The sequence below is a fragment of the Taudactylus pleione genome, unplaced genomic scaffold (genome assembly GCF_031769625.1).
Source record: "Taudactylus pleione unplaced genomic scaffold, aTauple2 ptg000053l, whole genome shotgun sequence".
Classification (NCBI taxonomy): Eukaryota; Metazoa; Chordata; class Amphibia; order Anura; family Myobatrachidae; genus Taudactylus; species Taudactylus pleione.
This window is the reverse complement of record NW_028284455.1, coordinates 16022821-16039984: the sequence shown is the minus strand read 5'-3', so window position 1 is coordinate 16039984 and position 17164 is coordinate 16022821. Positions and strand designations below refer to the sequence as shown.

Genomic DNA, 17164 nt, shown 5'->3' with positions numbered 1-17164 from the left:
CTGTAATAATGAGTCAGTACTGCGGCTGCCTTTATTGTCGCGAGCACCAGCTGCACCGCCGATAGACATTGTGCAGTTAATACACATTTTATCTTGCCTATTGAGTGCAACATGTTTAAATCATGCTCCCACCTTTCTAATGATCTCAAACATTGGCTACCTTTTGCCTAAGTGCTGGAAACTGCAAGCTCTTAGTCAGTCTTTGGTATGTAGCATCACAATACTCTACTGGGCCAGGGCTCCAAAACCTATAACCTCCTTTTCCTTCCTCTCATATCTATGAATGTCATATGCTATTGGAAATACCAGTATTAAATTTGACTTTCAAGTTTGCAAATTACATATGTCTGAGAGCAGTCATGTAAACTGTTACCTTTATGTGCAACTACCAACCCCCCTACCCACTCATCGCAAGAACACAACCTCTGTGACTTTGGTAATTCCACATTTTGTGAAATAAACTTGTCTCATTTATGACATGTACAAAATTGATAAATATTAATAAATAGTATGTTTTTTTTATTTATCTTTTATGACTCACAATGCAAAAATGTGCATGCTGCATACCTTCAGTACTTTTAAAATAGGTGACACAAGTAACTCTGCAAAATCAAAGAATAGCTTTGATTGCCCATCCAGCAGCTATATCCATAATCCTGTAGACCACTTAATTCCTTAAGAGAAGAACACTGTTTTATACTTTGACTGCTCTGCTAACAATTAGCATTTTTTCATTGACTTAATTGTATAATTATTGCGTTCTTGTTTGATTTTCCATTAAATGTGAGCACATTTCTCCTAATTTGCAAAGATCACTTCCAACTTTCCCCATGTGCTGTACATCTGTTTGAAAATCAGTTAGGCACCTTTCTACAAACATATAATACACATAATCCACTTTTAAACAAAGGCTCTTTCAATTATGTATTTCTACCTATTACTGCAGGTAAAATCCTAGATACAGACTTCATAAACGCACCATTCACATTGAAATGACTCCCTGCTTGTTAAATGACTCTTTTGTTAAAGTAGAAGAAAACAGATGTAATATGAAATGTTGTAAAAAGACCGGAATGTACAGTCTTATTCTTCTTACTTTGTAAGAGTGCATTATTCAAAATGTACATTACCATTGCAAAAACAAAGTCTTCCTCTAAAAAACACAATACAGGGTGAAGAATGCACAGTTTCATAACATTATAGTCAGAAACCATAATGCTTAAAACATGTTTATGTTTTCACATATTTTCAGTTACATTTTCAGTACAACATTCACACAATAAAAATGACATAATGTGACATTACTGAATGTTAGAACAAGAGCATTGTATGTTTTGCACTTAGGATAAAATTATTCTTAAAGAAAATCCATAATTTATTAAAGAAGTTTGGATTATGTAATCAGACTCTGGTGGTGATTTACTGAAGCATTTTCTCTTTAAAGGGACATTAAACATTACATATTACAGTCACATACAGTACATATGTGTATTTTTTCAACAGAAATGAAAATAATTTACACAGTCATTAGAGTGTTTGCATGTAGCTGAAAGACAGCATATGTTGTGTGTTATCAACTAGTTTAAGTTCTAAGTGAAGACTTTACCAGTGTGACTTTTTTGCAAATCATGGTTTTTCTGTGATTTTCTCTGTGGTTTTAAAACTGTATGGGTAGAAAGAATATCAAGATATTTCTTGTGCAGTTTTAAGTCAGATTTACTAAAGAACAGCCACGTTGTAATTGGGACATTAGACATCCCAATTCCTTTACATGGCAAGAATACAGATTGCACAATGTATCATATTGCAACTTGCCAACCTGCCAAAAAAAAACATCAGAAATTCTACCAGATAGAAAGAGGTGGTTCTGATAGATGAGAATGCTCAAACCGTATACTGTGTGAGCTACTGTATCTGGCAATTCAGAACATAAGAAGAGAAGCAAATCACTTATATTAGATCAATTGATGTTTGTTGAGTAAGGCAGCAAAAATAACTAATGAGTATCTTGTGGGGATACAATTATTTTATAAATATATTAGGAAGGCAAAATTAACACAATGATATTCACCAATCTTGGGCTTTTTCACAGTTTGCAGTGTTACAACCATGATGGATTTAATTGAAAATTAATTCAACACAAAGTACTCAATAATGTCTTAAAATAATTAACCTATTTGTAAAAATTAACAAGTACTATGGCTGGAAAAAGATGTCACAGTCGAAACGCGTTGGAGGTGAGAGTGGATTTTCCAAGACTAACAAGTAGCTGCCTGACAGAACAGAATGGTGATGCTGCAGGAAGGAACCACAATCCCAGGAAGTTACATCGGAACTGCAAATAATACACTGCTCTCCTAATAGTATGTTTTGGTGTGTGAATTTGCATCAATCCAAGTTTTATGTGCTACAAGGGTGGTTCAATAAATAAGATAACAAGACCTCTCATTGCAAACATTTATTCAAATTGTACATATATGTATAATTTATAGCTTGCCTTTGTACATTATTGTTCCACATAATCCCCATATTTGTCTAAGCATTTGTTCTCATGGTACATCAAAGCATCCATCCCGGCATAGAAGAAATCAGTGCAAATCTCCTGAAGCCAGAACATGATGGCTTGCTGAACTTCACTGTCAGTTGTGAATAGCCTTCTGCCCAGGTGCTTCTTCAATGTTTCAATGAGATGGAAATCACTTGATGCCAGGTCAGGGCTGTAGGGAGGATGGTCCAGTACCTCCCATTGGTAGCACCGTAACAACTCACGTGTGTGGTTGGCTGAGTGTGGCCAGGTGTTATTGTGCAATACGAGGCCTGTTTGCATCAACCCAGGTCATTTTTTACAAACTGCCCTTGCAACTGGCTTAATGTGTCACAATAGCGGACAGCATTCACAGTATCTCCCTTGGTCAGTAAATTCAAATAACACACCTCTGTTATCCCAAACCAGTCACCATGAACTTCTTTGCTGATGGAGTTGTTTTGAAGTTCTTTGAAGGTGGGGATGGTCCGTGTTTCCATGTCATAGATGCTTAATTCATCTCCGATGTCATATGATGCACCCATGTTTTACTGTCTGTAACTATACACTGCCGGAACTGCACTCCCTTCTCATGGTACCATGTCAAATGCATGAGAGACAATCCCATCCTATTGGTTTTGTGAACGTCTGTGAGTTGCTTTGGTACCCAGTGTTAACACTTATTCCTGCAACCCAGTTGCTCATGAAAATTGTTTTGCACAGTACCCACTAAGATGTTCAGTTTGTCAGCAATGTCACTAACTCAAATGCATCTGTCCTCCTGAATCAGACCTTTAATGTGGCACAAATTGGCATCTGTGGTAGACGTGCTTGGCCGGCTTGGCCAGCCGGATCGCTGCACATCTTGAATGTCTGTCCTGCCATTATCAAAGGCAGTGCACCAAACCTGTTTTTGTGACCTGACGTTCTCACCATAAACCTCGTTGGTGATGAATTTCAGCTGCTGATGTGCCCTTTAGACGCAGAAATCCGATCACACTACGTACCTCAATGACCATATTTCCCCCAGTCTCGCCATCTTACAGCTGATGCAGGGACAGTATGACTGATATGAGGTGCAGTCTAATGGCCGTGAGGGGAAGCAGTGGTCTACCTGCTCTGGCCTGGCAGAAAATTAGAATGTAATAGAGAACATTACACACATGAGTGGATTGATACCTTGAACCACCCTCAAATATATGTAGACCTACATTTTTAAATGTAAGAGTTATGCATTTGTTTTTCTTTATATTTTAATATTAAAATGGTAATACATGAAGATCACTCCTGTTCTGTTTAATTTTGCACTGATGGAATTGAGTCTGGTGACTCTAAATTACTGAGTGTTGATTCAAGGCTCCAAATGCCTGTACCTGAAAGAAGATTGGGGATATATAACAAGAGAAAAAGGAAAAGAAAGGGAAAAGAAGGTGCGATGCAATGCTCTCTAAACTTCAGATTGAAGTAAGAGTAATGCCGTGGGGAGTCAAATTGATAAATGAATAGAGCTATAAGAAAATGATAAATTAAACTGTCTGTTTCTACCATATTTTTAGACGCAGTAGCACAGCTGCTGTGTCTATACATGCAAATATTAAAATTCCACAGAAGGTGTCTTAAGTAAAAGACGCCCACTGCCACCTTCTTTGATCCAATGCTGGTCTGAATACTCAGCCATCGGACCAACTGTGTGACCATTGGACATCTCAGTAACTGTCAGGTTGCCCAGAATGTCCGCCGAAATCACGCTACCAGAGTTAGTGAAGTTGTGTTTAATGACACAGCCACAGGCTTGTAGAACCCCCCCCCCCCCCGTATTCTGGGATGTTCTGTGATACTGTCACATCGCCGCCCCTACTTTGTTGGAACAATAAGCAAATCAGCAAAACAATTTTAGCTTTTGTACTGGTTTATTAGGATACAGGTCTGGAGATTCCCTTTGCATTAGACTATATGTGGCTGAATAAAACTTGCCCAGCGCCAGTAGAACAATTTTTTTCTTGTATGATTATTTTGTATTCTGTATTTTGGGGATATCGGTATCTCTTATATTGTCACTGGGCTGCAGGGTACATTTTTTGGTACACAGGTGTAATATCATATAGTATCTACTAAGTTGATAATTGTCCCAACCCAAAATGATTGACAGATTGAGAGATAAAAAGAAGAAATAATGTAGATTGTAATTAATATAGTGCACTGAATAAAGTGCAATAATATGCACTCTGGCCATTATAAAGGGATTAAGGCAAATCAATTTGTACAGTGCTTTGTGGATAAGACAGACATTCATACAGTATCTCCCTGTTTTTGTCCATCCTCACTTCAGATTGATACCCAAAAAATAAAAAAATTACTATAGTGCATACCGTGTTGTCAAGATGAAATCAGTCCCAGTTTATGTAATTTTAACAATCTAGGCCAAGCAGTTGACGTAGTCAGTACTTTGCAAGGAACACTCATTCTGCACAACTCCTCTCAATGGTTGGGAAAACTTGTCAGCAAATGTTACCAGCTTGTGCTGTAAACGTATGGGCTTTGGTGGAAATCTAGGTCCACTTCTAAAAATTGAGGTTTATGGCACTACCAGAGAGGATTTTGACTTTTCTAGTCGTTTTCATTTTATACTGATCCCATCAGTTCCATTCAGCCTCTGTCCAGCATTCCAGTTGTCTCAAGATTGAGCGGACATTATTATGTCCAGTAATACTACTCTGTCTGCAAAACTTATGGGTGTAGTCAAGGATGACAATATGCCGAAGAATGTGCATGTGAATAATAAGAGAGAGGGAAGTTGTTGATGGTGGGAGATGTGGAGAGTGGTAGTATGGGGAAGGGAGATAAGCTAAAATTTGAGGGAACATTAGGTCCAGAGGCTGTTGGACAGGAAAATGCATTTGATTTAGAAAGAAAGGCAGTTTGGTGTAGAGGAGGGAGTGGAATCCAAGGGCATGTATGAGATTGAGGAGAGAGGAAGTGAAGATGAGGAAGAGGAGGGGAGCAACAGTCATACAAAGAGATGCTAAAGGAGCAACGTGAGAGTTAGGTGGCGAACCAGTAAAAGACAGTGGGCCTGATTCAGAGCCGCTCGTAAGCGGCCGCTCGTTCGTGCCGAGCGATGTTCGCACAACTGCGCATGCGTATGGGTTGTAATACGCATGCGCGAACCAGTCATTGCGGTCGGAAATTGTGTGCTCGCATAATAGCGTAATGCCTGCTAATTTGAGTGACAGAATGAGGCATTTGTGGGTGGTAACGGGGGAAGGTGCTTGAAAACGGGGAGTGGAGATCCGAACGCAGGCGTGCCAAAAGGTCAAAACGGGCGTTTTAAGGGTGTGCATAATTAACAAAGCAGCGTCATCGACCACGTCACTTGGTTGTCTCTTAGCCTGAACTGTTCGCATGATTGCGGTAGGAAAATCCAACCACAAGCACTGCGAGCAGTTCAGATGCCTTTCGATGTACTCGATTAATCAAATAGCGGAGATGACGTAGGATGCGAACAGCCAGGGGGCGTCTTTACAAAATAGCGAGCGCATATTTCGTTCGCTCGCTCAGACATAGAGGCGTCAACAGACTGCAAAGAGCGAGCGCTCAATTTAAATAGCCGGACCCTTTTTCTAAACGAGCGAGCACAAATAGCGTCCGGCTCTGAATCAGGCCCAGTGTCACAAAGATGGAAGGACATCAAGCCGCCATTTCAATTAATTGTAGAAACTACTGGAAGCCAGAAGCTTTGACGCTGAATCTGCTTGCAGCCTATGGAGGTGTGACCAGAATCAGCCTACCATAACTGACTGATAAATGTGCATCCCAATCTCCCTGTCTAAGAGAGGGAGAATAGCTGAAAAGAGGGATGTAATGGAAAAGGGGGAGCAGAGGAGCTTGGAATCGAAAGTACAGATTGTGGGAGAAGAGGAAGAGAGGTGATTGAGGATCTAAGAGTTTCATGAGGGTAGGAACTTGGGGTGGCAGGGTTGTAGGCAGAGAGGGTGGGCAGTAGAAGTTGATCTGGCTAGTGGAGATTATATGGTGGATAGTGGATATATTATATTTAAAGTGAGTGCCCAACTTTTTGAAAGTTGAATAGTGAAAAGATGGCTGATGAGGGAGAACAGAGAAATTAATTAAGAATGATGAAGAAGCAACAAGTATTGTTGGATGGGGAGAACATGAGGGCTTTTAATTACAGTACAGTAGGTTTGTTTGGTGAGGGTGGGCATTATATGGAGAAAGGATGAATTGAAAGTGGATGCAGTCAGCTTTGAAGTGGGACTTTCTTTATTTGCACTAAGAGCAGAAGCACTTTTGAAGGTGGTTTGTGGGCAGTGCCAGGGTTGGGGCTTTAAGTGATGGAGACAAAGGGCCTGATTCAGATGTGGACACAGTTGCATTCGCAACTGAGATTTAATATGCAGCGGACATGTGAAAATATGCTAAAGGCTTAGCTAATGTCTTGTGCACAGTGACACCCACCTCTGGCATCTAACATCCGTCATTTACATATAATAGATGAAACATTGGAAACATTGGTTGCACATCGCTCGCACATTGATCATTTGAGCAACCCAATGCTATCTCAGAATGTCTGTCTCACTTAAGAAGCCAGGGCTTGTCCAGCTGCATACGAATTCACAGAGGTTCACTAGGGCACGCCCAGAAAAAGTCCTGATATGCTTGTGTTTTTGAAGCTAACAGGGCCGAGACAGGGCTCTATGGGGTGCCATTCCAAACACCCAGCAAGCCATTCAGAAGCCATGAGACAGCAATGGTGCCGCACCCAGGGTTTTGCGCCCTGTGCCACAGCACCTCTCACATAACCCTAGTTACAGCCTTGATACCTGTTACCTCTCCCAAATGCTGACTGTCACTCACCTTATAAATAAATCCTCATTGCGTCCACTGTCTCTAATCCTTCACCGCAAGCCACTGCCGGGATCTTCACCTTTACCGGGCTTCCAGCTAAGGCATTTGAACCGCCGGCCATACTGATTCTGTTCTAGGGAAGCAGTTAAAGTTTTACTGAGTGTGCAATACTTTGGCTAGAGTTGGGGGTCACAATGTCTATCCAGAGAAAAAAGATAGAGTAACATTGTGATATGCCTGCATAAAGTAAACTCTAGTGAATATTGAAAACATTGGTGAAAATAAAAAATATCTATTGCCATTCTCCTGTGGTGGAAGGAACACACTTATCATTCACTTTACTACAAGATCTTATTAATATTAATAATATTAAACTATTTTGTTTGTTTTTTTATTTATTTTTTTCACATGTATTATACAAAATTTGGAGGAGGGGGCCTTACTCTGAGTACACACTATACAATGTAACGTTCAGAATGTATAATGTGTATGCCCCAACCCGTCATTCCTTACGGTCGTTTATTACATGGTCCCATCTGCTGTCCTTCACATTAGATAGGACACTGCGAAGGATGACACGGTGCTGTTACATGCAGCGTGTAAAGTTACATTGTGCTGTCGTACCCTGGATTGTGCAGCGTGTAGGGTGCGCAGGATGTATCGTTACATCGGTCGCAGCATCGCTGGATTGCACCGTCGTATGGTGTGTACCAGTTTTAGAAGCACAGATCTCCATTGGAAATAATTTTTCTGTATATATGTTATACTGTAAATTCACTGTTCAAGGTTCGTGTTTGAGGACCACCATTACCAAACCATGAAAATGTATACTGTACATTTAAGCTTAAACAGGCTCAAACATGGCCAAACCAATTCAAACAAAGTCAATCCTCTTCTACTTTCGCCAATATCTTAGTTGATCAAAAATTTTCATTTTAAATTTGATTCCGTAAACTGCTTTAAGAAATGATACACGACCTGATCCAAGCATCTCTAGTTAGGACCTCTGACAGGCATCTTCAGTAACAATTCCAATAAATAGCACCTTTGGAGCAATCCACAAAAAAAGAAACTGGCAGTGATTTCATGTTATTTTCATTGCAGAAGCATTATCACCATCACAATCATTGTTCCCAATGCAGAACATGTTCTACCTTCAAAATTGTAAATACCAGAGTGAAAAAACAGAAAGCAAAAATAAATTTGATAAGATAACCAATAAAAAAACAGTGCCCCAATGCATCATTTGTTTTTATTAACTGTACATTATCTGTTATTTCAATTGTTTTTATTGTATGTGGTGTTATCAACTAATTGCCTTATTTATCTTATCAACTTTCCCACTGCATGAATTTCCCAGCTGAGGAGCAGCTCTTACATTAGCACTAAGCTTTGTTTAGAGTAGGAAACAAATAAATAATGATGGCACATGAGAAACAGGTTGATAAGATATTTTTCCTAAAGACATACCTTTATCTAGATAGGATATTACCACATCTCTAAGGAGGGAGCATGGATGTGATGGCAAAGTGAGGAAAATCCCTTTGTAGTAGTTAGAACTGATGTCACATGCGAGGCAAGGACATGACAAGGAGGAGTCAGCTTCCAGTAAGAATGGGCAGTGCAGCGTGCAGGCAGCAGCATAAGTGCTAGATCATACAGGGGATTGGAACAGGGATAAGACGGTGCTGCACACAACCACTCATCACTGTTACAGTGTTGGCTATGTTTCTACCTACTGAAGAATGAGCTATCCCTGCTTCACATAACAGGCTTGTGCTGGAGTTAATGCAGAATAGATATCAGCGAGCTTGTGATTGGAATGAGAAACATAATGTATTTTGGTAAGTGCTGCTTTATTTTTCATTATGCTTCAACTTGTCCATTGAAAAGCAGCTGTTTTGACGTCTGCACAGTCATTCTATGCACCTACTGTAGCTTCTGCATTACTTTGCGCTGTATAATCTCTGTGCCTTTTGTATGCATGCACTAATCTGCAATAGCTAGATGTAGCTGTTTTCTCTGAGGAGGGTGCAAGGCAGTCCCGATGCCCGTCTGAATGAACTTTGGCTGCAGTACGTTATGTTTTATACTAAAACTCAAAGTTATGTTTTTTTTAAAGTTGATGTTATAGTGAACAAGCTTTTTCTGCATGTCATGTTAATAAGCAATTCCTGCTCACTTGCTCTGCCCTCCCCCAATTTTTAATGTAGTGTTGGAAATGAATTCAGAGCATTGGATTGTAGTTATTGCTCTGGATACAAGAACAGTCATAATAATACAATTATTTATTATATTAAGACCATAGAGGTCTCTCTGCCCTTTGAATAATGTGCTGTTGAGGAATTTGGTTTCATTATAGTTAGAAAAACGACTCCTATGCATGAAGCACATTACCTGCTTGGATACAAACGCTGTAGCTTTCTGTTGCCAGTTACTATAAGCTGTGTTCGCCCACCACTATATCATTACACTGTAAGATGTAATATACTGTAGTAATACAAGCACTTTACATATAGTATAGTATTACCATTGCCCAAATTATGTAATGCTATCAGCATGTTTGATTGTCACATAACTCTTTGTTTGCTACTTATTACACTAATTAGCACTTTTCCCCTGAGATCAAACCCTGATATTGCCTAATTTCTAAACATATATTGTAAAACAAAACTTAATTGCATGAACAGTGCTCAATAAGCAACTTTTATTCTTCCTGGGAAATAAACACAAGTACACAAACAAAAGAATAACAGAAATGCTTGTATTAGTTGGTGATGTATTATATTAAGGTTTGAGTACCATAAATATATAAACTAAAGTTAGGATTATACTTACATTAGGAGACTAACCTTACACCATGTATTCTAGAACCTTAGTTCAGTGTATGGTTTTCAAAGAGATTATTTTCATTGCAAGAAAAAGTGAGTTTCTTGAGTTACTGTATTAACTTAAGACATGGATATGAGTTAAAGACAATCTACAGTATAATGCTAATGCATACGAGAATTTGGCATAGCTATTTGTCAGCGATGAGAAAATTCACCTTTGAAAAGCTAACCTGCTATAAATCAATGATATAATGTGGTGCAATATGTTTATTTATTATACTATTGTATATCAGGCATTTAACATTTATAAATTAAGATTCAACAGCTGTAGCAATAGGCAAACACAATGCTGACACATTCATCAATGTTAAAATGGGTGTAACAAGAGCATTGTATGTTTTCTAGGAAAACTTAATAATGTTCAGAGAATTGCAATGTAATTTGTGTTAGTGTCTAATTGAGTAAATGTTAATAAGAATTAATATCTGATTCTAACTTTATTATATCCGGGATTGTTCTTTGCTTAAGTAGTGAAAAACAATAGGAGGGAAGGAGGGAGACTGAGTAAGTAACATTTCCTGTTGAAAAATTATAGCAAGAAAAAAATACTAAAATACTTGAAACTATTTGTAATTTTGTTAATAGCACTGTAGATTGTCAGTCACTGAAGGGCAAATGAAGGATGGCTTGAAACATTGAGATCCTGCAGTTTGAGTCCATTGCATGGAAATCCATCATGAACTATATATACATTGTTATAATTGTCAGATTTCACACTCTTCACTATCACCCCAGAGCAATTATTTTTGAATGCTGTCAAAAATTCTAGTGCACATTCTAAAATACATGTTTATAGCAGAATGAATAGTACAATTAACTTATGGCGTAGGAGTCTAGCCAAAGTAATATACAAAAATTGCTGAATTGCAGATCATGAATCAAGTCTTAATATTTTTACAAACGTATATTCAGGCTGTACGTTGGACATATTACCTATGATTTCTACCATGTTCTCTCTCCGTCATATCTGCTGTTTTTGCATGTAACTGCATTGAAGTTACAAGCAGTAGCTTTACATAATGATATGCTTTTTTCTTAGCCAGTGAAGACAGAGGTCAGTGATTTAATCCTTTGAGTGCTGAAGTTGTTCCCAATGCATATGGCAGCCAGAGGGTGCTGAATCCTGCTACCTAGTGTACATGTAAGGGAACAGAATTGATATGAGATATCACATTGTATATTTATACATTAATTGTACCAAGGATGCCTTTTTGTATATAGTACGGTGAATATGCTGTAGTTCACATAAAAAAAAAAACAGACATTATAAATATTTTTAATGGGACAGTAAAAATAGTTATGTTTTGCTGTCACAAGTGTTAAAGCAAACATAACATGTAATATTACTTTCTTCTTTGTGGATTATACTGTACTCCTCAAAGTGGTGATACAGTATGCCAAATGTGACCACTAGGAAAATCCACATATTGAAATCACATGCCTTGAGGTTGAAGGGTTAACTCATGTTGTTGTATTTAACCATTCATGATTTCACAGTGAACTGGTTTATGACATATAAGTGTCAAAGCTTGAAAAGGTATTGAGTTAAAATAGAATGTTGATGTTACAGTAGATGTGGTTGTAGCAATGGACTCATGATACAAAACATGTAACCTAATATGTGTTTTGTTTAAATATGTCAGTTTCATGGCTTGTATTCCTGTCCATGGGTTCTCACTTTCCCAGAGGTGCGGTATTATACAAAATAATATTACTCCTCTTTTTGAAATATATTCTTCTTTCCACTTCTTACACCTTCTAATCACAGTAGGAAGTTTTTACATTTGAAGTTTGCAGTACTTTTAGTTAAAGAAAGTTTACACTGATAGAAGTACTGAAGTCTTTGTCATTTTTGCAATGGAACTGTGGGGTCTCAGATTTTAATATATTTGCCAGCCCTAATATCACTCAAACTAGCTAAATTTCCTCACTTTCACCTCAAATAACCACAGCGGTCACAGGGCCTGATTCAGCAGCGATCGCAACTGCGATTACGCACGCAATCAGCCGATTGTTGCGTTCTGTGCATGCGCATGCATCGCAGTGGGCATGCGCAAACAATCCACTGCGATCGGGACTGCAATCACAGTGACTACGCAGACCCATCGCAGAGTGATTGACAGCAAGTATCGTTTGGGGGTGGTGATGGGGGGGTCAGCGAAACACAGGCTTGCCAGTGCGTTTGAACGCCGTTGCAGGGGCATGCATAAATTAGCCACTGCAATGCCATACGCAGCTTGGACTTTCGCTGCTTGCGATGAGGTTAGTAATTCCTGAGTAAGGTCAGACCTTGTGCAGGTGTGTGTGAGGCTGCGATTGTACTCGATGTTACAGATGGTTTTGCAGTCTTAGTATTACAGATGTGTGTAAGGCAAGGTAGGCTCCTTATTTTAGGCTGCAGATGGCATAGCGATCGCAGACATTAGCATATCTTTGCAGTGAGACTGCGTGCGTAATTGCTAATGCTTTTTTATCACACTCCTAAAACAGCTACAAAATGAAAGCTTCATTATAAAACATAAAAATTGGATGTTTAAACATTGTGTAGAGGCACATAGAACTTGATTATTTTGTCCTGTTTTTGAACACTGCCCATCACTGCATGAATCTCAGTGTGTAGCTTCCGTCCTGCCTCCATTCCCCTCCTTGTATGATGACATTGCACCTGTCTTTTGCACCTCTGCCTTCGCTTACCCAATCATCCAAGTGTACAATGCACATCTTCATTCAAAATCATTACACTTTTGTTCTGAAATAATCTGTGCTGCTGGGAACTTCCTGATAATCTTATTCAGATTCAAGCTGCATATACACAGTACGATCTGTACCACCAACGACTTTAAAGCTATCTTTGAAATAGAATCGTTATGTACAGTACTACCGCTGGACCTAAGCCCGGCGGATGAAATACCGATGCCGGATGGTCGGCAGATGAAGATCCCGACTGAGGTGACTATTTACTATTTACCCTAACGCCCCCCTTTCCTGCAACCAACCCTCCCTTAGGGGTGCCTGACCCTAAGCTCCTCCCTAGTGTCTAACCCTAACCTCACCCCAGGGGTGCCTAAACATAAGCCCCTTCCCCTAGCCTAACCCTAACCCTCCTGGGAGGGTGCCTAAGTCCCTCCTGGAGTCCTTAAACCTAACCCTCAACCACGCGGCTATGAGCTCCCGACGCCCGGCTTACCTACATTTGGTATGATGGGTGTTGGGATTTTGGCGTGGGGCTAATGATAGGTGTCGGTATTCAGATGCCTATCATTAGTCCCATACCGTGCTTTCACTGTCGGGAAGCTGGCGGTCGGTATTTCGACCGCCAACTTCCTGAATACATCCCCTTTGAATGATATCTTTCAGTGAAGTCATCCTGCCACATCTCTGAACAGGCAAAGTTGACAATATCGTGCAAGTTGGCCTGCATGTGTGGATGATCATAGATATCGTTATCGTTTATGCAGGAATGCGCATTGTTGGTTGTTCACTGCATAAAGATTAATGATATGAACAATATATCGTTGACCGTTATTGTTATCGTTCATAGATATCGTAACGTGTGTACGCAGCTTTAAACACATGGGGGCCCATTTATCAACGAGGTTTATCATACGCAATGAGTTTTAAAACTCGTCGCATATGATAAATGGTGTTCAAGCCAATCAGCTCCCAGCTGTCATCTTTCAAACAGAAGACATTTGGAAGCTGATTGGCTGGAGCACCATTATCATATGAAACGAGTTTTAAAACTCATTGATTAATAAGCCCCTTGGATGGAGTTCGCTAGTGTATATGGATTGATCCATGCTTTAACGGACCACACTATCCATGAAATTGGTGTTTCTGTACAGTGGTTGTGTGGCGACCATGCGAACACGCGGATCTGTTCGGTCTAGTCGGATTGTCACTTGAGTGTCATGAGCGTGTCGCTGACTTTCATACTTGATTGTAGTATACAAAAGAAGGTGGGATGCTTGTTTCTGGCATGGGATGGTGCAAGTACATATACTAAAGATGATGGCTGTGGACAGAAAAATAGTGGGCTAGTTAGGCTTCCACATGCAGATGCACAATTTTTTGCATTTACGGTCTAATTATTGCCTCAGCGTAAGCTAGTGAGCGGGCTGACACTGCTGTCCATAAAAGTGGCTGCAGGTTTATCACACTCAGAATCAGCCCCAGGATGTACACAATGGTGCTGATGTCGGGTTGAACATACATCAGTTTGCAGCATGTTACAGTATCTTGCATGAATTTGCACTGCTCATGCTTAGAAAATGGGCACAAGTAGCGGAGCCTGAGGATGGAGCAGAGCGCCGGAGGGACTCGTCGGGGGACCTGCACACATTTAATACAGGTAAGTCAATTCTGCTATTCGCCACCTCACAGTGGCGAATAGTAACTGCATCAAATTCCAAAAATTTATAATTTTCGGAATTTGATGAATACCACAATTTCCACATCCCCATACTAATGTATGGGGAGTGTGGAAATTAACACAGGGGAACTTCGCAAGTGCTAAGTCTGTTCATGAATACCAAAATAACGTTATTTAAGGAAAATGTCCTTAAAAACGTTATTTTAGTGTTGATGAATAGGCCCCTTAGTACCCGAAAGCTGCTGCTGTCTCATCTGGTTGAAGTGGAGTTTCTTTTTTAGGGAAGGTTCAGTGATGGTGTGTTCATGCACATGGGGGTTATGCTCTGTTGGATATAAGCAGAAATGAACCTCAGAGGAGTTGTATCTTTTGCACCTAGAATAGGGCAGCTGTAAAAGCATGATGGGGATGTAGTTAAAATACTGACAGTCGGGGTGCCGGCGCTTAGAATGCCGGTGCTGGAATCCCAACACCGGTCATAAACCCAGCGCCGGCATCCCAACGGTAAGAGTGGGGTTAGGGGGAGGATGGGGTTAGGCACTAGGGAAGGAGGGTTAGAGGGGGGAGGTTAGGTTTAGGCTGCTTGGAGGAGAGTTATGATACTTACCGACAGGTGTCATATCCTAACCCTGTCGGGATGCTGGAGTCGGGATTCTGAACACCAGGATCCCGAGCACCGGTATTCCGTACCCAACCCGTGTGATGATGATAAGGACTACAGGCACACATCTCAAAATGCGTACAACTCTGCATATGGTTGACTACTATATACATCTGTTAGTGAATTTAATATAAGCCCAATTTACTTCCAACTCTGCATTATCCTCAATATGTGCTGAATTAACTTAATAATAATTTCATAATGTTATTTAAAGAAAATAATGTGGTGGGTCCTCTTTAAATCAAGCTTCTACACCAAAAATGGGTAGAATATGTGATGGGAATGTTTCTCACTCATGTAACAGGATTGGTAGAAGTTCGTATAGGGAGTTCTGTGGTTTTGCACCAGTAAGAAAGATTGTTTTATTGCAAGAAAATGGCAAATGCAATTTTTTATAGGAAGATTTTTTTCTTGCTTTGTCTCTGGCCAAATTGAAATGACTCTTCGCTGCTTAGAAAACTTGGCAAGCACATAAGGATTGCAGCAGCTGTAATGAAGTTAAAGTATTTGGAATTTTATTTTATCTTTTTACAAGCTTATCGTAGTCTTACGTGCAGACATTGCAGCATAAACAAAATGTAGAAGTAAAAAAGAGCACTTTTCTCCAATTTGCTAATGTTTCAAACAGATGAAAAGAATGGGAAAGATATAGAAGTCACCAAATTATAGAATATCAGTGTGCGCATATTAGTGACTTTGACCTAAAGTGCAACTTAACCCCACCCCCCATAAAATAATATATTTCAAAAATCTCTTACGAGGCATCTGTTCATATAAGTAAAATGATATACAGTTTGGATTCTTTATACTCCATGAATCCATGATCTCAGCTGATAATGTTTGGTTACTGGGCCAGGGGCCATTTCAGTTTTGGGTGATGTGCCGAGAAACATCACGCGATGTTCAGCTGCAGCCATACTTGCCCATTTCTGTAACCAATTGACACCATTTGCTGGCCCTGCCACATTCCTCTGGAAAGTTACTCACATTAAGGATCACAACATGCGATCACTCGCTGGCAAAAAGGGGCCGGATATTTAAATGAAGCGCTCGCACTGCGTCGCGTAAGGACGACCACTATGTTTTAGCAAGCTGCGGCAAAGTGCGCTCGCAAATGTCTGAAGACGCCCCCTTGCCTCTTGCAACACATGTCATCTCCGGGAAATGTAGGATTAATCGGGACCATCGGGAGCCATCGGAGCTGCTCGCAGCCCTTGGGGTTGCCTTAGCCTTCCGCAAGCACAACGATCAGCGCTGGCTGAAATACATGCAGGTGACGTGTACAATGACGCTACTTTGCTAATTATGCACGCCCTTTAAACACCGTTTTGGCGGCCAGACACGCCTGCGTTCGCACATCCACTCCCCCATTTCCAAGCACCTTCCCCTGTTACCACCCACAAACGGCGCTCAAAGTAACGACCTTATAGTGGCTTACAAGCTACCAAAATCAGATCGGATCGAATGTCTTGCACACGTGCACTGCGAATTATATGCATGCGCAGATGGGAGAAAATCGCTCAGAGCAAGCGATCGTGCCTTAGCGAGCGGGTCTGAATCAGGTCCTAAGTTTCAACATATTGGTAAGTATGCCCTCAGGGAGGTGTTATGTAATGCAACCACTGCTGTGACACTAGGATTTATAAGCAAAGGACATGTATTATATTTCTTTAGATTGCAAAGATGTCATAAACGGTCAGGGCTAGTTTTCTGGAAAAAAAGGTTCAGGAACTGTGGGTGGAGCTACTGGGGGTGGAGCTATATAAAATAATTTCTATATTATTATATTTTATATATATATATATATATATATTATACAGTGCCTTGCAAAAGTATTCACCCCCCTTTGC

The 17164-nt window shown here is 40.1% G+C and overlaps 1 protein-coding gene across 5 annotated transcripts in view; it reads left to right on the top strand.

The window, feature by feature from the left end:
* Positions 1-9047: 9047 nt before the first annotated feature.
* ZNF385D (zinc finger protein 385D) overlaps positions 9048-17164 on the top strand; it is a 339897-nt gene continuing 331780 nt past the window's right edge. For all 5 annotated transcript variants that reach the window (XM_088463446.1, XM_088463439.1, XM_088463432.1 and 2 more), the window contains exon 1: positions 9048-9234. In XM_088463446.1, coding sequence (XP_088319572.1) covers positions 9213-9234 — 22 coding nt within the window. In that variant the 5' untranslated portion in view covers positions 9048-9212. The remainder of the gene's footprint in view (positions 9235-17164) is intronic.